At 57.2% G+C, this 18,991-nt stretch overlaps 6 protein-coding genes across 6 annotated transcripts; 3 read left to right on the plus strand and 3 right to left on the minus strand.

Annotated features, from left to right (window-relative positions):
* Nucleotides 1-303: 303 nt before the first annotated feature.
* On the plus strand, nucleotides 304-3,847 carry BJ171DRAFT_426924 (chromatin remodelling complex Rsc7/Swp82 subunit-domain-containing protein; the record flags this gene model as incomplete). The annotated part of the gene is made up of 7 exons (XM_053107787.1): nucleotides 304-664; nucleotides 1,007-1,769; nucleotides 2,020-2,130; nucleotides 2,381-2,405; nucleotides 2,649-3,054; nucleotides 3,182-3,455; nucleotides 3,622-3,847. 7 exons carry the CDS (start codon nucleotides 304-306, stop codon nucleotides 3,845-3,847), a joined length of 2,166 nt encoding a protein of 721 aa, XP_052964076.1.
* Nucleotides 3,848-4,067: 220 nt separating this feature from the next.
* Nucleotides 4,068-5,283, plus strand: BJ171DRAFT_516208 (cyclophilin). Its single transcript, XM_053112016.1, has 2 exons — nucleotides 4,068-4,301; nucleotides 4,509-5,283. Exons 1-2 carry the CDS (start codon nucleotides 4,089-4,091, stop codon nucleotides 5,034-5,036), a joined length of 741 nt encoding a protein of 246 aa, XP_052964077.1. The 5' UTR covers nucleotides 4,068-4,088; the 3' UTR covers nucleotides 5,037-5,283.
* A 4,761-nt stretch (nucleotides 5,284-10,044) lies between these two features.
* Nucleotides 10,045-10,983, minus strand: BJ171DRAFT_477088 (uncharacterized protein; the record flags this gene model as incomplete). Its single annotated transcript, XM_053108864.1, has 5 exons — nucleotides 10,045-10,065; nucleotides 10,130-10,292; nucleotides 10,421-10,668; nucleotides 10,815-10,897; nucleotides 10,968-10,983. 5 exons carry the CDS (start codon nucleotides 10,981-10,983, stop codon nucleotides 10,045-10,047), a joined length of 531 nt encoding a protein of 176 aa, XP_052964078.1.
* An 850-nt stretch (nucleotides 10,984-11,833) lies between these two features.
* Nucleotides 11,834-12,599, plus strand: BJ171DRAFT_570035 (uncharacterized protein; the record flags this gene model as incomplete). Its single annotated transcript, XM_053113605.1, has 3 exons — nucleotides 11,834-11,881; nucleotides 11,938-12,202; nucleotides 12,311-12,599. The coding sequence occupies 3 exons, from the start codon at nucleotides 11,834-11,836 to the stop codon at nucleotides 12,484-12,486; spliced, it is 489 nt and encodes a 162-aa protein (XP_052964079.1). The 3' UTR covers nucleotides 12,487-12,599.
* A 1,165-nt stretch (nucleotides 12,600-13,764) lies between these two features.
* On the minus strand, nucleotides 13,765-15,202 carry BJ171DRAFT_629384 (uncharacterized protein; the record flags this gene model as incomplete). Its single annotated transcript, XM_053115593.1, has 2 exons — nucleotides 13,765-14,894; nucleotides 14,974-15,202. The coding sequence occupies 2 exons, from the start codon at nucleotides 15,200-15,202 to the stop codon at nucleotides 13,855-13,857; spliced, it is 1,269 nt and encodes a 422-aa protein (XP_052964080.1). The 3' UTR covers nucleotides 13,765-13,854.
* A 358-nt stretch (nucleotides 15,203-15,560) lies between these two features.
* BJ171DRAFT_584646 (uncharacterized protein) lies at nucleotides 15,561-18,810 on the minus strand (the record flags this gene model as incomplete). Its single annotated transcript, XM_053114316.1, has 8 exons — nucleotides 15,561-16,525; nucleotides 16,709-16,793; nucleotides 16,969-17,289; nucleotides 17,477-17,584; nucleotides 17,697-17,828; nucleotides 17,997-18,092; nucleotides 18,308-18,427; nucleotides 18,619-18,810. 8 exons carry the CDS (start codon nucleotides 18,808-18,810, stop codon nucleotides 15,561-15,563), a joined length of 2,019 nt encoding a protein of 672 aa, XP_052964081.1.
* Between the last annotated feature and the right edge of the window lie 181 nt (nucleotides 18,811-18,991).

Here is an 18,991-nt window from a genome sequence, read left to right on the forward strand (position 1 = left end):
CAGCAGGGCCACCAGCCGCTGCTTCGTTCATCCCGCAAGAGAACCTCCAATGATCCGCACCCGGATCCTGCTCTCGAGGCCGACATACGAGAGTCGTCGGAAACGCTCTCGGCGAGTCCATCCAAGCGCAAGCGCAATCGTGACTCGCACGCCGATCCTCCAGAGATCCCTGGCACCCCATCTCGACGTTCGAACAGGACGAGAAGGAAGAGCATCGTACCCAACGACGGATCGACCGTGCCGGACGATAACAATAGCCCGGGCAAGCCGGCCCACGACAGCGGCGATGAAGCCGGAAAAGCCATGCAGGTTGACGATCCATCGCCAGACAAGCCAAGTGACGACGAGCGGGACTCACATCCAGAAGAAGCCGAACCTTCGCATGTCACTCCTCGGCGTCGCGGTCGGCCCCGGAAAGGCAAGGCATCGGCCAACTCGCCACGACCCAAATCCGACGGGGTCAGCACTCCAAAAACCGATCCGGGCTCCGTGGAAGGCAACGAGCCATCGGATTCCAAAAAGAGCCTCGCCCAGCAGGTCTTGGGACAGTCATCACGAAAGCCTGCGGTCGTCGCCAAAGATGCCGTCACCGAAGACGGCCAGAATGAAGAACTCGACCCGCGCGGCGAGAAAAAGGTCGATGTCGACGGCAATCTGAAAGGAGGTAATGCCGCTCTGTCTCTGTTCCTGTTTCGGCGAGGGATGTCTATATGCGAGACGATCGCTCTGGCCGGGTTGGATTGATCCCAGTTCCTCGGCAATCTTCCACGGGTCCGTCACTGTACTGGTCACGATCTGGAGCCGAGAGCTGGGCATCGCTTTGCCGCGAGCATCCGCGTTTCGGTGGATCGAATCCTTGATAGCTCAATAGCAATATGCGTAGCAACTCGGATGTCAAATGGCCGATCGCCATTGCCCAACCTCTGTTCGCTAACTTGAAAGTCGTTCCGTTTCTTGCATCATAATTTCCATGACTTGTACCCGCCAAACACCGGTCGTCTTCAAGCACGCAAGTACAAAGTCAAGACCTTTGTTCTGCCGCGACATCCCTCCCGTCTCTATATGCTCTCGATGGACGTCTCCAAGGCCCTCGGCTTCCGCGACTCGTACATCTTCTTCCTGAGAAACCCCAACTTTGTTCGCTTCAACGCGGACGAGCAGGACAGACAAAAGCTGAGCGATACCAACATGCTCCCCTCGCAGCTCAAGGGACGCGAGGTCGCTTTGGTGACCGCCCGCAGCATCTTCCGCACTTTTGGTTACAAAATCGTCAAGGGTGGTCGGCCGATTCGGGACGACTATTTCGTCGGCGATGCGGAGGAGCCCGAGGACGATGGAATTTACGAAGAGTCGGAGGACGAGGATATACGCAGAAGGGATATAGCCATCGATCGGTCGCTGTTCTCCAACACTCCGCCACTCCGACTCGATCGTCCCGACAGAGCAACGCCGCTATTTAATCGCAATACCAGCGGTACTTTGCCTCCACACACGCTCACTCGAGCTCAGTGGGTCAGCCAGTGTGCGAGCTCGGCGGCCGAGTTCAATTCTCGACTTCGTGCGGCCCGCCAGGACACATTCTTCGACGTCCATACCGGCCATATCCACATCGCATCGCGCGTCCACGCGATTGTGGTTTCGACTCAGATACTAGCGCCGTCGGATGGAACTTCGACTGAAAAACACTGGTCCACACTGTGTGACTCGCTGCAACGCCCCACTTACCCACTGACTATCATGCCCGGGCAGCATCAGGATGTACTCCCAATGTCAGTATCAGTTCTGCGCTTTGCAATCGACGATCAGTTTCCGGCAACCCGGCACTCGGTGATGGATTTCTGGCGACTAGCTGGCCAGCAAGGCAGTGGATCTGGCCGCTGCGTTCGCCATGCAAAGTCTCGCTTGCCTCGCATCTCTGAATCGATGGGTGCTAACTCACTGCATTCTCCTGTCCTTGGTACTGTTGGATCGGACTTTCCACGCAGTCCCCAGCATTTGGTTGAATACGATGTTACCAAGCCAAAGACAAGCTCTCGCGAAGAAACCGAGCGCCACGCTGCCGCAGATGCGATCGATGCTGCTGCCTCCTCGAGCATATCCCTTGGACACCACAGCAAAGACGAAGGCGCTGTGGTAAGTGACCTGTGCGCTGGCTCACGGTGGCTCGCTTGCATTAGAGGGATTGAATATGAATCGCAGTTTTAGGGCCCATAAGCGAGTCAAATTCGGAGCCTTTTTGGCCTTTCTTGGCATGCGATCAGACAGAGTGACCGAGCGAACACACCTGACCGTCGAGAGCCAATGCGCTTGCTTCTGTTGGTGTGTGATCACCTCAGCGAGGTCGTCCTTTCTTCCTCTGTTGATGCGAGCGGTGCTCCAGCAACGTTTTTGCTGATTCTGGATTCGTTCTCGTCTCCGTCCAAACAGCGTACACACGTAGGGCCCCTGTTTTGTGGGATGACGACCCATCGTGGTCAGACGTGCAAACGCCCGGTCACCTATCCGGGCGAGAAGTGTCTGTATCACCTCGATTCAAATCCGCCAAAGGTACAGGCTCCTGTCTGTGCATCCACAGCTTCTACAGCTAGCGATGGATAGCGGCTCATTCATGATATACGATTGTACCCCATGGATTTCTCTGGCTTTAGAATCGGAGCGGAAACGCCGAATCGGCCATAAGTACCGAGTCAGTGGCTTCCGAAGTCGCTTCTCCTGCCAGCACGACTGACGTCAAGTTCGACTTGTGCTCGCACTGCCATATGGCAATTGCGCCACCGTCGTCATCCTCAGCCAAGGTCACGGGCGCAGAAATCAACCCCACCACCCTCTTGACGTGCTCAGGATGTAAGCTCAAGCTCCATCCATCGTGCGTCGAAATAGACGACCCCGTGATCGTTGCCAAAGTGCAGACCTACGACTGGCACTGCAGCAACTGCAAGATGTGCACCGTGTGCCACGAGGCCGGGGACGAGGCCCAGCTCCTGTTTTGCGATACATGCGATCGTGGATACCACATGTACTGTCTATCGCCGCCCTTGGATGGCCTCCCCGAAGGTAATCTCGATCGAAGCGTGCGATGTATCTGGATCGACGCTTCCTCTACAAAGCCGCCGAGACACCATCAAGCAATGCTGACTGCGGCCTATGCGCTTTTCCTTGTCCATTCGATGACTCCATGCAGGGCAATGGCTGTGTGAGCAGTGCGCCCTCTGTATCTCATGTAGCAAGCGCTCCACCACCAACTACGAGCAGTACAAGCATGTCCTCGGATCGCTATCCAGCCAAGATTCGTCGTATGCCGCCTCCGGCAACTCTGGGTTCAAGTTTTATGTCTGTAGCTACTGCTCCGATTGCTTCGAGCACTTTACTGCCAACAAATACTGCCCGTTCTGCATGAAGATCTCTGCCCCCGACAACGAAGACGTTGCAATGGCCCACTGTGGAAGCTGCGCTAGGTGGGTGGTGGCCCGCACTCGAATCCGACCTGATAACGGCATGAGTGGGGACGCGAAAGGATATCAGGAGCGGGCGGCTTTCCACAGAGCAGCAGCAGTAGCACCGACCACGGACTCTATGAACTTTTTTTGACTAACATGTTGTTCTTGCCGCCTACGATGGCAGGTGGGTCCATGCTGACTGCGATCCGAACTTGACCGAAGCCCGGTACACCGCTCTGGTCGAAGGCACTGGTCCGGCATATACATGTTCTCTCTGCGATACCAAGAAAGTCCGCGGATTCGCCAAGGACCGAGCAACCACCACAGGCGTCACCCATCGGATCCTCGAGTCGCAGGGCCGAACGATAGTTGCCCCGCCGCTGTCACAGGATCGTGTGGGTGGTGTTTGAGAGATGCCATCCAAGGCTGCGACTGGTGGTTGATAGATCATTTGCGCTGGGGAGGGGGCGCTCATCAACATAGTTTCCACATGCTCCGTATATCCGTACGTATCTTTGCAAGTGTGCGGCGGATCCCGGCAGACAGCCCCGTGGTTTCCGATATTGCATCGCTGGAATGTCGCCTCGCGACGGCGAGGGACTCAAAATGCCGCTCGTTGGTGGCTGGCGCGTTGATCTCCCTGTCCTCGAGATGCCCACCTCCGTCTATCTCGAGATCGGCATCGGCTCCAAGGCCGAATACGAGCACCAGCTGGCAGCTTACCATCGGGCCTGCAAGTTTATCAGCGAGTCCGCCGCCATCTATGGCCATGACCCACAGGCGGCCCCCGAGGCGCTGCTGGGGACAGAAGCTATCGATATACTCGGCGAGGCCTATTCCTCCGATCCCAGCCGGGCATCCCAGGTCCGAATCCTGTCCCTCTTCGATGCTGTGACTGACTCATCGAGAGTGGATCCCATCTGTAGATTCAATCCGTGTGCGCTCCGAGTGACTTTGATGCATCCAGCAAGTCGGGAAGCCGTCAGCAATCCGGATGATCCACCGCCCGATGCTGATCTACCCTTGCTTCCGTTCTGACATGTACCCGCTCGGTGCTTACCGCTCCATCAGGGGCCGCTGCGATTCGAGCCGGTACCTCCATACTCTGCGGGCCGGCTGATCATCGAGCTGTTCGCAGACCTCTGTCCCAAGACCGTCGATAACTTTGTTGCCCTTTGCACTGGAAGCAAAGGCTTCTGCAAGGCGGCCAAGGCCAAGCCAATGCACTTTGCCGCCAACCCCATCCACCGGGTCGTCAAGGATTTTGTGATGCAGGGCGGCGACATTACCCGAGGCGACGGCTCCGGCGGAGAGTCCATATACGGGCCAACCTTCAACGACGAGAAGGCTGGCCTCAAGATCAAATGCGACGACGTCGGATACGTGGGCATGGCCAACTCGGGCAAGAACACCAACTCGAGCCAGTTTTTTATAACTCTGTCGGACGACCCATCAAAGTATGCAAAGATGAACGGCAAGCATGTTGTCTTTGGACGGGTTGTCGAAGGCGTCTCGATCCTGCGCACGATCAACGAGCTTGGTACTGTTGGGGGCACCCCTGCCGACAGCATCGTCATTATTGATTCCGGGGCGCTGTAGCAGTCAGATATGGATCGAGAGGAAGCGATTCTTGTCCTTCTTGGGCCCAAGGCACATGGCGTATTTGATGGAGCGGCCCTGCGAGGTGGCCGTGACGACAGCGACTGTTGGTTGTGCAGATGATTCGACTGAGGTCTGGTGGGAATCGAGTGGGAATCGAGAATGAAGAGCGAGATGCCGGGGACCACGGGGTCCTGATGGATAGTGTACTGCAGTTGTAAACGAGTGCACAATAAAGAAAGGAAAGTAATTTCTTGTCCTCCTGGCCTTCGTCCTCTGGCCCATTGCCCACTGCCAACTTGATACTCCCTCTTCTACGGTCAACGACATTATTGCCTATATTACCACTGCCCATTGCCTCCGGCACAAACCATCCAAACCATCCAATCCATCACATTCCGTAACTATCACGCTATCGACGCCTCAAGACATTCCTGCCCATCCATGGCACATCCAATCCATCCGAGTCTTCGCTACAACGGTCATTGTGGTCGGGTTTGAGCGCAAATTTGGCGGCGGCAGAGGCGGACCCATGCCCAAATTCACACGGCATATGGTCACTGTATTCGATAATTCGTATGCAATACATTCCAATTGTACCTGCGTACTTCTCACACTACTTGCGGAACCACTTGAACAGTCCCTTCGGTCTGGCATGTTCTTGGGCGATTCGGGTCTCTTCTGCTATTCAGGCTTCTTCTATTCGGGCTTGCTCATCGACGAGTCGGGCATCTTCTGCGGCACTTGCTCTCGATTCTTCGAAAGCCGCTGTTATGGCTGGTTTGGCTTCGATGTACCTGGCAACCTCGGCTCGGGTCGCAAGAGTGTTGAGGTAGATTGGCTGTGGAGGCAGGAGTGTTACTTGGGTGCAGTGGAGGTGGGTCAAGGGTAGCTGGACTTACCAGGTTGATGACGAGGCGGATGGGCAAAGCATGGGTCCAATAAACAAACCCGCCAGATGGGGTGAAGATACGATGCCACCAAACACCAAAGAGAGAATGTGGGATTTTGGTGGAATGGCTGCCGTGGCGAATCCACTGAGGAGAATCATCGATAATAGTCCACTGGGATAATGAATTCGAGCCAGATGCGGCAATTAAACTGGAAGCATCTTTGTCGGAACGAATCCACTCGTCACCTCGACGGGCCCAGATAATTTGATTGCTCCGGCCATCTCGAGACAGAATTGAGTTGCCATCCGGCGAGATCGCCACGGAGGTCACAAAGGTTGTGTGTCCTTCGAGGGTGTGCTTAAGTTGGCCTGTGGCAGCATCCCACAACTTGATGGTATGGTCACTAGAGCCAGAGACGATCCACTTGCCATCGGGCGAGATGGCCACGGAGGTCACCCTGTTTGTGTGTCCCTCGAGAGTGTGTTTCAATTGCCCAGTGGTAGAATCCCACACCCCGATTGTCCGGTCTTCAGAACCAGAGGCAATCCACTTTCCATCGGGCGAGATCACCACGGAGGTCACACCCAGTGTGTGTCCCTCGAGAGCGTGCTTCACCTGGCCTGTGGCGGCATCCCACAACTTGATGGTGTCGTCTCCAGAGCCAGAGACAATCCACTTGCCATCGGGTGAGATCGCCACGGAGAACACCGTGTCTGTGTGTCCCTCGAGAGTGAGCTTCACCTGGCCAGTGGCGGCATCCCACAATTTGATTGCCTTGTCAGCCGAGCTAGATGCAATCCACTTGCCATCGGGCGAGATCGCCACTGAGAGTACATAGTGTGTGTGTCCCTCGAGGGTGTGCTTCACCTGGCCTGTGGTAGAATCCCACACCCTGATTGTCCGGTCTTCAGAACCAGAGATAATCCAATTACCATCGGGCGAGATCACCACGGAGGTCACACCCAGTGTGTGTCCCTCGAGAGCGTGCTTCACCTGGCCTGTGGCGGCATCCCACAACTTGATGGTCGTGTCCCAAGAACCAGAGACAATCCACTTGCCATCGGGCGAGATCGCCACGGAGAACACATTCCATGTGTGTCCCTCGAGGGTGTGTTTCAATTGCCCAGTGGTAGAATCCCACACCCCGATTGTCCGGTCTTCAGAACCAGAGGCAATCCACTTTCCATCGGGCGAGATCACCACGGAGGTCACACCCAGTGTGTGTCCCTCGAGAGCGTGCTTCACCTGGCCTGTGGCGGCATCCCACAACTTGATGGTGTCGTCTCCAGAGCCAGAGACAATCCACTTGCCATCGGGTGAGATCGCCACGGAGAACACCGTGTCTGTGTGTCCCTCGAGAGTGAGCTTCACCTGGCCTGTGGTGGCATCCCACACCTTGATGGTGTTGTCATCAGAGCCAGAGGCAATCCATTTGCCATTGGGCGAGATCGCCACGGAGAACACACGGTATGCATGGCCAGTGAGTGTCATCTCACACGGATCCCAGGTGGGTGCTGGACCGGCTGTGACCAGGAACGGGATCTTGTCCTCGAGTCGGTCGGCATATGTCTTGTAGATCGCCGTCTCCTTCGGTGTGAATGCATATCCCGAGTTGTACACCTGTGGTGCACTCGCGATGATCGGGTCGGCAAACTCGCGGATGAATCGATACGTGTCCTTGACCAGTTCCTTCGTGGTGTCGTCGATGATGGTGCTGGGTGCCTTGGCGATCACTCCTCGAAGCACAGCCAGTTGCTCGATGATCGGCTTGACCACATATGTGAGCGACCCACACTCGAGCCAGAAGAACACATGCGTCTTGACGAACCGAGTGAGCACCGCAGCCACATCGACCATCTCGGCCGACTGCCACACCGGACTCGACTCGGCCTCTCCGTCCACACACCACACAAAGTGTGTGATCCAGTGGGCGACGCTGTATCGCAGCGACGGCGTGATCGTGGCTGCGACCCTGTCCTCGAGGTCAGCGATCTTGTCGTGAAAGTCGTAGATATCGCAGATGTTGATCACTGGCTCGTGCGAGAGGATCACTCCGAGACATCCCTTGGCAAACACCGTGTGGAACGAGGTCGACACATGCCACGGATGGCCAGTCGATGCGTCGCCGAGGAGATAGTCCACCACCGACTTGTGGTTGAACTTGACCTCGGTGTTGGTGGACTGGCTGCCTCGGGGATCCAGTCCATTGGCACCAGGATCGAGGACCAGACTGAGGCTCTTGAGACACTCGCGAACGACCCCGATCTCGAGTCCAAACACATCGGCGATGATCTGTGTTGTCAGGATCGACTGGGCCGTGGCGATCGCCGACACCACCGTGACCAGCTCGGCCGGGTGGCTCGATTGCGAGTGGATCTTGGCGAATGTCTTGTGGTACAGTCCCTTGAGATCCACCGACGAGTCGTTGATTTCTCGGATCATCTCGAGGGTCAGTGTCCGTGGCTCGTGTGCTGCGTCGCTCTCCTCGCACGGAGTCGATCCAGGCTCGGGAGTCTCTAGCTCGTGCTCGACGGTGTTGAGGATCAGGTTGATCCACACGAATGTCTTGGACTGGTCCAGCAGCACCGAGATCGCCTGGGTGCGGTCCGACTCACTGAGGCTGGGATGGTCCCTGAGACGATGGTCGATGAACACCCGGAGGTCGCGGATGTTGTCTTCGCTCGACGGCTCGATCGTCGTGGTCGGCACTCCTCGGAAGGCATCCCTGATGTCGGCCTCGGGGCGGGACGTCAGCAGCAGCTTGATCCGGGACTCGTCCTTCAGCTGCGTGAGTCGCCAGGCCAGGAGCGACAGGATCTCGTCGCGCGGATGGCACTCGTCCAGTCCATCGACCATCACCACGACGGCTCCCTTGGGCCGGTACTGGCCAAGAGCCTCGAGTGGATCCTCAACCAAGGCCTTGAACAGGTCCGGGATGCTCATCTTGTCGAGATCGTCCTTGGAGTGGCCAACGTCGAGGAGCCGACGGCCGATCGGTGCGTACCAGCGACACAGTCCATATGCGATCGTGGTCAGCAGGATGCGGGGGTTGTTCTTGCGGGTGTCGTTGTACTTGAGGAACAGCGATGTCGCCAGCTGGTCCCGACCAAGCAGGATGTTGGCGATCTGGGCGGCAGCGACGGACTTGCCGACACCGGCGACGGCATTGACCCACAGGACCCGGTCGGCGTTGTCGTCGTCGTCGGCCCAGGCAGTGACATGGTCAAACAGCCACTGGCGGGTTCCCTCGACATACAGATCCTCGAGCGCCTTCCTGTCGGGGTCAAAGTCGATGGGATCGAGCAGGACGCGGAGCTGCGAGTCTTCGTCGGCAGCGAGGACGATGGGTCGGCTCTGGTGGTAGAGGATGCCCTCGGCGATGGCCCTCTCGGTCTTGGCCACAAGCACTCGGATGTACGGAGAGAGCCTGTGTGGTGGCGGGGGATGGACGAGTGCGAAAGGGAATGGGGTCAGTTGGATGTGGTCAGATGGATGTGCAGCAAGGTGAGGCGATGTGTATGGTGTCGTGTGGTGTTGTGAGAGAAGTCTGATGCAGCATGGTGCGCATGGCATTGATGGTGCACATGGCATTGATGGTGTGCATGGCGTGCAGGATGTTGCGATCACGCATGACAGCAATGCAGCAGAAATGGCTTGCCATCGATGGGATGACAGCAGCCACCCACCTCATCACCGCTGTCCCATCGGCTGCATTGAACTGCTGGAGAGCCAGGACATCTCGGATGGTCTGGCGGATCGACACGGGCTTGCCGTCGACGAGGGGACTCAGATCGTGGCAGGGCGGCTCGTCGGGAAAGTCGTCGGGGTTGGGGAAGTACTTGGAAGCATAGGTCTGGTTGTTGATGATGCGGGTCGACCACATGTAGACGGGCTGGACGGTCACCGGGCGGCCGGTGGTGGCCGACTCTCGCATCCGACGCAGGGCATGCTGGACCTGAGTGTGGTGTGAGTGTGAGTGTGAGTGTGAGTGTGAGTGTGAGTGTGAGTGTGAGTGTGAGTGTGAGTGTGAGTGTGAGTGTGAGTGTGAGTGTGAGTGTCAGGGACTATCGAGTGCAAGTGCATCGACATGGATGCTCGGCCAACCGCTCGCTTGCTCACCTCCAGGAACTGGTTGTCTGGCTTGAGGTGTGCCTCGCGGGTGCGGCTCAGTCCCCGCTCCGACAGAACCAGCACAATGACCTGCGAGTTGACCAGGCCGTTGATGAAGCCCGTCTCCCAGTTCATGGCATCGACGAGACACAGCTGGTCGAGGTACGGACACAGGTTCTTGTCGTATTGGCTGGACGACTTGAGGGCGGCGTAGAGCTTGATTGCGGGCATCTCGTCGCTGAAGACTCGATAGCTGGGCAAAGAGGCGATGGTCAGTGGGCACTCTGGATGTCGGTGTTGCCAGTGCAGACATGGACATGGATTGATGACCAACCGGCTGGAGTGCAGACACCCCATACTGCACCACAGACATCGCCGTACCTGATGAACACCTCGTGGTCCCTGTTGCCCAGCTGGCACTTCCATCCCCTCGTCAGCGGAGGCGGTCTGTATCGGACCACAGGGAGAACAGCGCTCTCGCTGCCATCGGGTGTCTTGGATGGCGGTGGCTCGCTCTTGTGGACGACAACAGGCGGCTCGGTGTTCTGGCGCTGGGCTCGCTGGATCTTCTTGATGGCGCCGAGCTTGAGCCCGATCTGCTTCATCTCTGGCTCGGTCAGAGAGAGGACCTGGACAGGCAGCCGTTGTTCAGCAACAATGTCTGGATGGCCAGGGGCATCGACGGCCGCAGTGTCGGCGACATTCCGTCACCAGCATGGACACCGTCCAACCATCGAGTGCATCATGCCATCGGCGACAGAGCCAAGCAACCCACCAGGTCGGTGCTGTCGATCTCGTGGTCGACCAGGAGGGTCTTGTTCCTGGCGAGATCGTGCTTGTCCAGGAAGGCATCAAAGTCTGGCACAAGGGTCAGCAGCAGACATTGTCGTCACCTGCCATCGGTGATGCATCATCAACAGAGTCTCACCTGTGGCTGCAGACATGGCACGCTGGCTGCTGGATGGGATGTGCGGACGGATCGATGAAAGAATCGATGGAAAGCTGGATGGGCTGGAGGTTGACAGATGGAGACGAGGGAGAGGCACCGAACATTGGGCCAAGCGGAAAGGGCGTGCCAAGTGGGCGACCAAGCACCGCCCCCGTTCGGAATCGAGAACGTGACAACCCAGAGCGAGCTTGCGATGGTGGCAGTGGACGGAGAGATGCAGGGTGGCGAGGACAGGGACGGCGATACATGTGTGTATGGAGCCATAGCACCCACGATAACCATGAATCCATGCAGCGTGGGATGGGGCGGTGGGATTGCTGAGGTGTGGGGACAGGGACCAGACATGGTGCTGTCGATGCCAGGAGACAACGACACCAAATCAACGCAGCTCGGCGCATCGCCATGTGTGCCATGTCTTGATCCTGTCTCGTCATGATCGTTGCATCACTCATCATGGTCGTAGCATCACTCGTTCTGTCAACTCCCGCCTGTGTCGATGGCCGTCCTCGGTTTCAATCGTCGTCTCTCGTTGCATCCAACTCGTCTGCAGCGCCACTAACTCGCTTGCCCATGATCACACCGATGCCAGATAGATCCCTCTGGATTGGACATGCACCTCAGTGGCAGGACGTTGACCAAAGATCCCTGTGGTCCGGGCACTTCCATGCAAGATTAGGGGCGGTGATCGCTCTGCCACCGCATCGCCTGTCTGATATAAACCTGGCATCAATTCCTCACCACCACGCCTCACAGCCAAACCCGCTCAAACACCGCTCCAGCCTCCATTCGGCCGCCCACATACCACTTTCTGATTCCCTCGTTTTGCGCACATCTCCATCGTCACCATGAAGTCCATCATGCTCATCTGCGTCTCGGCCGCTGCCTTCCTCGCTGTTGCTCGCGCTGCCCCCTTCTTTGATCTTTCCCAGCTTGATTCGCACGGCTCCAGCTGTGCCTGGCCTGGCCACTGCGAGGTGCCTCGTGCAACAACTACAACGACTGCTCTGGTGAGCTGATTTGCTCCAAGGGCAAGTGTGCCAAGAAGGATGACTACTGCTCCTGGAAGGGCCACTGCGAGGGTGCTTCTTGCAGCAGCGAGCACGACTGCTCCGACGATCTCGTCTGCACCAAGGACAAGTGCGCCAAGCCTTCCTGGAAGTCCTCTGCTGCTGTCGAGGGCTCGACCTCTGACGATAGCTGTGGGAACAACATCCGTAAGTATCACCGAAGGTTGGCCGAGCCACATCCCCTTTCTGGCTTGCATATTCGGCTGCTTCTCTGACCCAGCTTGCTCACCGATATCTTCATCCGACCTGTCTCAGCCGTCTCCACCTATACCGAGTGTACCTACCTCCGTGCTGAGCTCAAGAAGCTGTTCTGCCAGGATGGTGGCTCCGATCGTGTCTTCGCCTGCATGAACGCCGTCGACCACTCCGCCGACCAGTGTGTCAAGGCCGTCGACGACCACAAGACCTTCTGCTTTCCCCGGCACTATTAGGCACTCCGGCACGAGACTGGGCTGAGCTTTCCCGACTCTGTTTGGTTGCGGCCGGCTTCTTCGCCCTCCCCCATTTTTGTACATTAGTCTCGCTGCACACAGCCGCAGCGGCCTGTCCACAGCAAGTGGCAAGTTGCTGCTGGCGGCGTCCCTCGCTCGTTGGACTAGTCCACCATCAGCCAAGAGCCATGAGGGTTCTGAAACGCATGGCACTCCATGCGCTTGAAGACTTTGGGGAGGGTGGTAGGACATGGCGCGGACAGGCATCGCCCTTGGAGGAGACTCTGTTGTTATATCTACACTTTGAATGACTCAGTCAGCAGGAAGTGAGTCGCTGGTAGGTGTGAGGTTAACTGTCCATTTCTGGCTCTCGAGATTCTCGAAATCCAGATTGTTAATGCGATTGTACACTCAAACTCCGAAAAACCTCACCATCTGTGATCAGAACTGGATATCTCCTTTCATATCGAGAAACTTCATGGCGCTTACATCAACGCTGGTTACATTGGCCGAGGACCAGGGCGATCGTTCTTGGTGATAGACTATGTATGAGCTGAAAGTCCCGGTCAGGAACGACAGTATAATTTTGTAATTTTGGGATGGTCCGAAGCCGGGATGCGACCCTCACCCCATGACCCCAGGGAGTGCCGACATTCCTCGGGCTCTTGGCCCCAAAAAATGCGCATTCAATATTTTCAAAATTTTCCAGAGCCGCTTTTATTTTTACAACGTTATCTGAAATATCGAATTGGTTAGTGTTCCAACAAAAAAATGGGACGCAGGAGGCGCCAAGCGGCCGTCGACAGGATGTGCAAGGCCGTCCTGGAGCACGCCTCGGAGGAGAACAATGTGGTGATCACCTCTGGCAATGCTTCATGGCTTCAAGGCAAGGGCTATGCATCCAGTCCCAGGAGGCAGCGGCTTGTCAAGTACTTTGAGCAGTGCAGGTCGATTGTGGAGACCGTAGAGCGACCGGTGGTCTTCACTCGGAAGCTGCCAAAGTGTCTGTTTGAGAACCAATATGCGAGCCCAGGTGATTCTCGAACTATGAACATCAACCTCTGCCCCATCATATCTCATCCCAGGCCATAGCATTTGAAATGATCAGACTTCCGCACCGAATGCCACCGAATATCCCAAACCAGAGATACTTAATAGCAGGCAAATAAGATCATCCCCACAGCTATACTGGATCCGTCAGATTAGATATAGGTGGGTGGCTGACAATCCTACACTAATTACACATGTATATTTGGAACTGCCAAACAGCAGCCAACACTCGAACATTGGCATGCTCTGTTTCGGTGTGAACAATGTGGTGCTATCGTTGGCGACAAATTTCCCGGCTCTCCCAATGGCTGGCCCGGACTACAAGAGCTGCCCTTCGATCAGGTCGATTGCATCCAGCATCTGCTCCTCGGACGCACTGACGCCCAGACTGCTGGCGAGTCGCTGCCACAACGCTCTGGCTTTCTCGGGATCCCGAGCACATCCATAACCCTTCCAGAAGCACACCAGAAGCTGCGGGGCTCGGTTGCTGCAATCGTCGGCGGCCATTGACCCCAGGCCCGTCGATCGTTCCCACAGCTCGACAGCTCTCGATCGGTCCGTCGCTGCACCCACTCCTCCCCACAGGCAGTCACCCAGAGCCGCCATCGAGTTTGGGCATCCGCCATCGGCGCCTTCCTTGTAGCATCGAACTGCTAGAGCCAGCTCCGCATCGGCGGTGTGACGGTAACCATCGCCGATTTCTTTGAGGGTCGGTGCTGTCGAGCCTTTCTGGGCTGCCCGATAGCAGAGTTCGAGTACCTGGCGATCGCCTGCTCCACCTGGGACGGTTATCGTTCCGTCTTGCAGCAACGAGGCCGCCCGAAGGTACCCACGGAAGTTTCCGAGCTCGCCGGATTTGACGAAGCTGTCGAGTGCCTGTTGCATCTGGAGGCCATTCTTTTGTCTGTCGGCCAGCAGCAACTCGGCCCAGTCAAAGACGCAGGCGGCATCATCGAGCTTGGCTGCCAGGGCAACAAAGAGCCGGTACTTGTCGGCTATTCGGCTGGCAAGGGATGCAGCGACCTTGGGTGGGCGGTGGCCTGAGGTGCTCCGAGTGTCAAGATACATTTGCCGATAGATGGCCGCAGCTCCCGCGACGGCCGAGGGATCGCCTTCGAGCGCCGCCTTCTCTAAGAGCGGGAGCAGAGTCCTTGCATGCACCACTGAGTCATCTGGAGGATCGTCGATGTCGTGGTCGCTCTCCATCGCTGCCACGAGAGACTTGATGAGCCTCGGTTGCAGGGACTCTAGCAGATAAAAGAGACTGGGAACATCGCCATGGTCGGCGAGGGCAAGACGTAGATTGAAAAGATAGGCTCGGTGTCGTCTAATGTCGTCGTCATTTGCTTCCTGGCCATCTATGCTTTGAGGGGAGGAAGCGATGAGTTCACGAGAGCCGCGTGGGATACCATCAACGGCAGATGGACTCGATCTCACCTGCTGGAGCTGCTTCCTGATGCATCTGGGAGCAGTAGTGATACTCGTAGTACTCGACGAGCAACCGAGCGCACTGCACATCGAACGGACTAATGCCAAACGCCTCGAGGGCCTCTATGGCTTGCTGATGCTGGTCGGTTTGCCACAGAGCTTGGGCATACGGAAGCAGGAGACGCTGGTTGCCACACTCGACAGCAGCAGCAAGATCGCGGATGCATTCTTGATCCATGAGGGTTGCTGACGAAGATTTGCCTTGATCCAAAGATATGCAAATGCGGTGCGATGTACGCATTCAAGCAAGCAGCACACGATTGGAATGATGCGAGGGATAGCAGGCTTTGCTGGCTGAGTCATTCTCAGGCCCATGCTCAGGCCCATACTCAGGCTCAGGCTCAGGCTCAGGCTCAGGCTCTTCAATCCCTCAAGTCAATCATGCCCAGCCACATGGACATCCAGCCCCACCGGTTCTGAACGGGCAGTGTTGGACGCGGGTACTTCGGTGTATTGAGCCGCAAAGCTCGGCATACCCAAAATTACACTATGAGGGTGTGTCCTTCAGGGCAGCGTGTGGCCGGCCGCACAAGCCATTACCAACCGCCAACAACCGGGCCAAAGTAGGCACGCTCCTCAGCAGCGACCCAGTCCTTGGGGGTCGGGGGCTGGGGCTGTGACGATCCAGCGGCGGTGTGGGTCTCAATCTTGATCGAGCGGGGAGCGACAGCAGCAGCAGCAGGCTGGGCTCCAGATTGCTTTTCGGTAGCCTTGGACGAGTTGTCGACCTTGCAGGCAGTAGAGACTGGTCCAAAGGCGGAAGCACCCCAGGAGGGAGGGTATGAGGCACTGGCAGGGCTGCTGGGGCCGTAGTAAGCCCGCTCATGGGCGGCAACAAACTCGAGTCCAGAGGGGCCGTGGTGAGCAGCCTGGGTCACAATGCTGCGGACACCAGAAGCAGGGCCGGTCAGAGGCGACTTGGGGGCGGCGCCCTTGCCTTTGGCCTTGGGAGCAGCAGCAGCAGCAGCAGGAGCAGGAGCAGCAGGAGCAGCCTTGGCTGAAACAAAGGCCTCGTTAGGGCTGTCCTCCAGGCGGCGCTTGATCTCGGCCACCATCTCAACTCGCTTGATCGTAACACCGCCGCCCTGCTCGCTGTCCTTGGCTCGCATATCCTTGAGCTTCACGATGCCTTCCTTGACCTCGCTCTCGCCGATGATGATCGCAAGCGGAATCTGGTCCTTATCGCAGGCTGTCCACTGAGCCTGCAGCTTTGGCTTGGCCTTGTGCATAAAGTCGGCCTTGATGTCGGCGTCCCAGAGCTCCTTGCAAATACGCATGCGCTCCTCGAGCTGGCCGTCTCCAACACCGATAACGTAGACCTGGGTCTGGTTGGCCTTGACCTGCTTGATGTTGAGCTTGCGCATCAAGATCGAGAAAACTCGCTCGACACCGATACTGACACCGACACAGGGAATCTTCTGGCCGCCAGAGAACATGCCAACAAGCTCGTCGTAGCGACCACCTGCAGCGATGGATCCAGTGCCGCTCGACTCATCGTCCTCTGTTGTAAGGCAGCGGGGCCGGCCATGTTAGTGATCGCGGTCGGGCAGCCATTGATTGAAATTGCGCTCGGCGCCATGCTAATCGGCTTCACATCAGCGCCTATTGGAGTATGCTGGTAGAACACGCGGCGAAGGCCGGGCAAAGCACTCAGACTCAGTCGAGGGCGTCACCGATGACTCACTGTTCATCGAGGCATTGAAGACGGCTTCGTAAATCACGCCAGTGTAGTAGTCCAAACCACGGGCCAGACTGAGATCGAAGATGATCTAGGGATGGGCAAGTGGCAGATCACGGATGCGCAGGTGGCAGGCCATGGATGCGCTGTCAGCTTCGAATGATCGCTGGGCTGTGGAAGCACGGGGCACTGTCCAAGCGGGCCCACCCACATCAGATGCAAGCCAAGCAAACGGCAGCACATCTTGATTGCAAAGCCAGACGTACCCTGTCGCTGATGCCGAAAATGTCGAGGAACCTGAAGAGCTGGCGCATGTCCTTGATGCCAGCAGAAGCCCTTGAGTTGCTTGACAGTCCTGGGTCGTTTGCCAGGATCTCGCAGAGCTCTGCGCCACCCTTGAGCTTGACGTACTCCCCGATGCGATCGGCAACGGCGGGATCCAGGCCCTTCTCCTGAGTCATTTCCTTGCGGACATCCTCCCAGGACATCTTGTCCAGCTTGTCGACGGCCGAGGAAATGGGTCGAATTTTCTCAGCGGGGACGCCGCAGACCTCGAACATGCCGTCCAGGATCTTGCGGTGGTTCATCTGCGCAGTGGCCGTCGAAACCGATGCATTAGCGATTCCGATACAGCCAATGTAATGATCGGCCTGCTTTACAAAGGAGACAATGCCCTCAGGGCTCCCCAGGCACACTGGAAGCCGAAACACATGTTTTACATGCACTGCATCGCACGCGATCCCTCCCACAGTCCCAAAGTACGCCACGTCTTACCTTGACGGTAAAGTCGCCGACATCCAGTTGAGTCAGGATCTCCACCATGACTTTGACGACCTCGGCATCCGGGATCATGGGGTCGAAAGTGCCGGCAATGTCAAAGTCCTGGACGGCCCGAAGCAGGGAGGGGGGAGATGGAAAACAAAGCATGAGTCAGGCTGCTGTGGGTGTGGCGTTGGCATGGCTCGATATGACAGCAAGTCAGACGGACACATACGCATTGATAGAACTCGCGCATGCGACCCTTGGTAACGGAGGGTTGGTCGCGGCGGTAGACCTTGGCGATCTGGTAGCGCTTAATGGTGGGATACTCCTTGCTGTTCATGGCCAGGAATCGGGCAAATGGAACCTGCGAGCCAAGGATGCGGTCTTCAGATGACAGCTCAATCCGGCAGCGGACACGACGATCACGATCGTGGCTTGCCATGACAAGGGCGACGCCTCCATCAAGCTCGGGGAGACTGCATCGTGACAACGGCAATGACGGCACGGTCGCGTTGTGCGAAGGGAAACTCACGGTCAAATCGTAGCGCAACGAACACAGCTCGCCGCCTTGGTCCTGAAGATCGTAGATGAGCTTGCTGTCCTCGCCGTACTTGCCCGAGAGGATTTCCTGCAGGCAACGAAGGGTGAGACTGATAGAAAAAGTGGTGCCCAAAGTGGTGCAGACATGTGGCGGACAGGGCTGCTGATACTGCAGCTTGACTGCCTCTGACCTCCAAAGCGTGGTGGGCAGTGGAATCACGGCACAATCACGGCACAATCACGGCATAACGGCAGCATGGCCACAATATCGAGGCAATGATTGCATCGAGTAGCGCGCCATACCTTGAGCTCAAAAACAGGCGTGTCGATGGTGATGCCGCCGTGGCGTTTGAAGCACTGGGTAATCGTCGAGAAGATCTTTTCTCGGACAGCCATTTCCTTGTCGGTGTAGTCCTTGGTGCCCTGGATGTTTGGATAGCGCACGATCAGCGACGGGCAAGTGCCGGTCGGTCAGTTCGTGCGTTGACAGGAGGCGGCGAGCAAGGACGCAAGGCATTCGCCAATCCAACGATCCCGAATGCCAGTGTCGTTCCAGTGACACTCGTCCGGTCTTTGGGGACGAGTGGGGTCGCGGGCACGAGAACCAGCATTACCTTGGGCACTTTCAGGGTGAACTTCTTGCTTTGGTCGCCGTCCTCACCAAGGCTCTTCTTTTGTTCCTGCAGGGCTTTCAGCACCTCGATCTGTGCATCGATTTCTTCCTTGGGGGCCTTGCGCTGTTTCAGGGCCTTCATGGCGTCCTGGGCCTCCTTGATGCGGACCTGGATGTCCTCGGCGGTGGTCATGGTTGAGTAGATACGCGAGTGGATGGCTGGGATAGCGGGTGGCTGGAGACGGGGCAGCAGAGACGGCGTGCGGGGAAGCGGGAGTCTTTGCACGGGAAACAGAGGACGTCCGATCAGAGGCAGCCAGCGGCCTTTTATCATGAACACCGATGTCGATGATTGCAGAACGGCTGGAGGGCAG

The sequence above is a fragment of the Polychytrium aggregatum genome (assembly GCF_025602895.1).
Source record: "Polychytrium aggregatum strain JEL109 chromosome Unknown BJ171scaffold_35, whole genome shotgun sequence".
Classification (NCBI taxonomy): domain Eukaryota; kingdom Fungi; phylum Chytridiomycota; class Chytridiomycetes; order Polychytriales; genus Polychytrium; species Polychytrium aggregatum.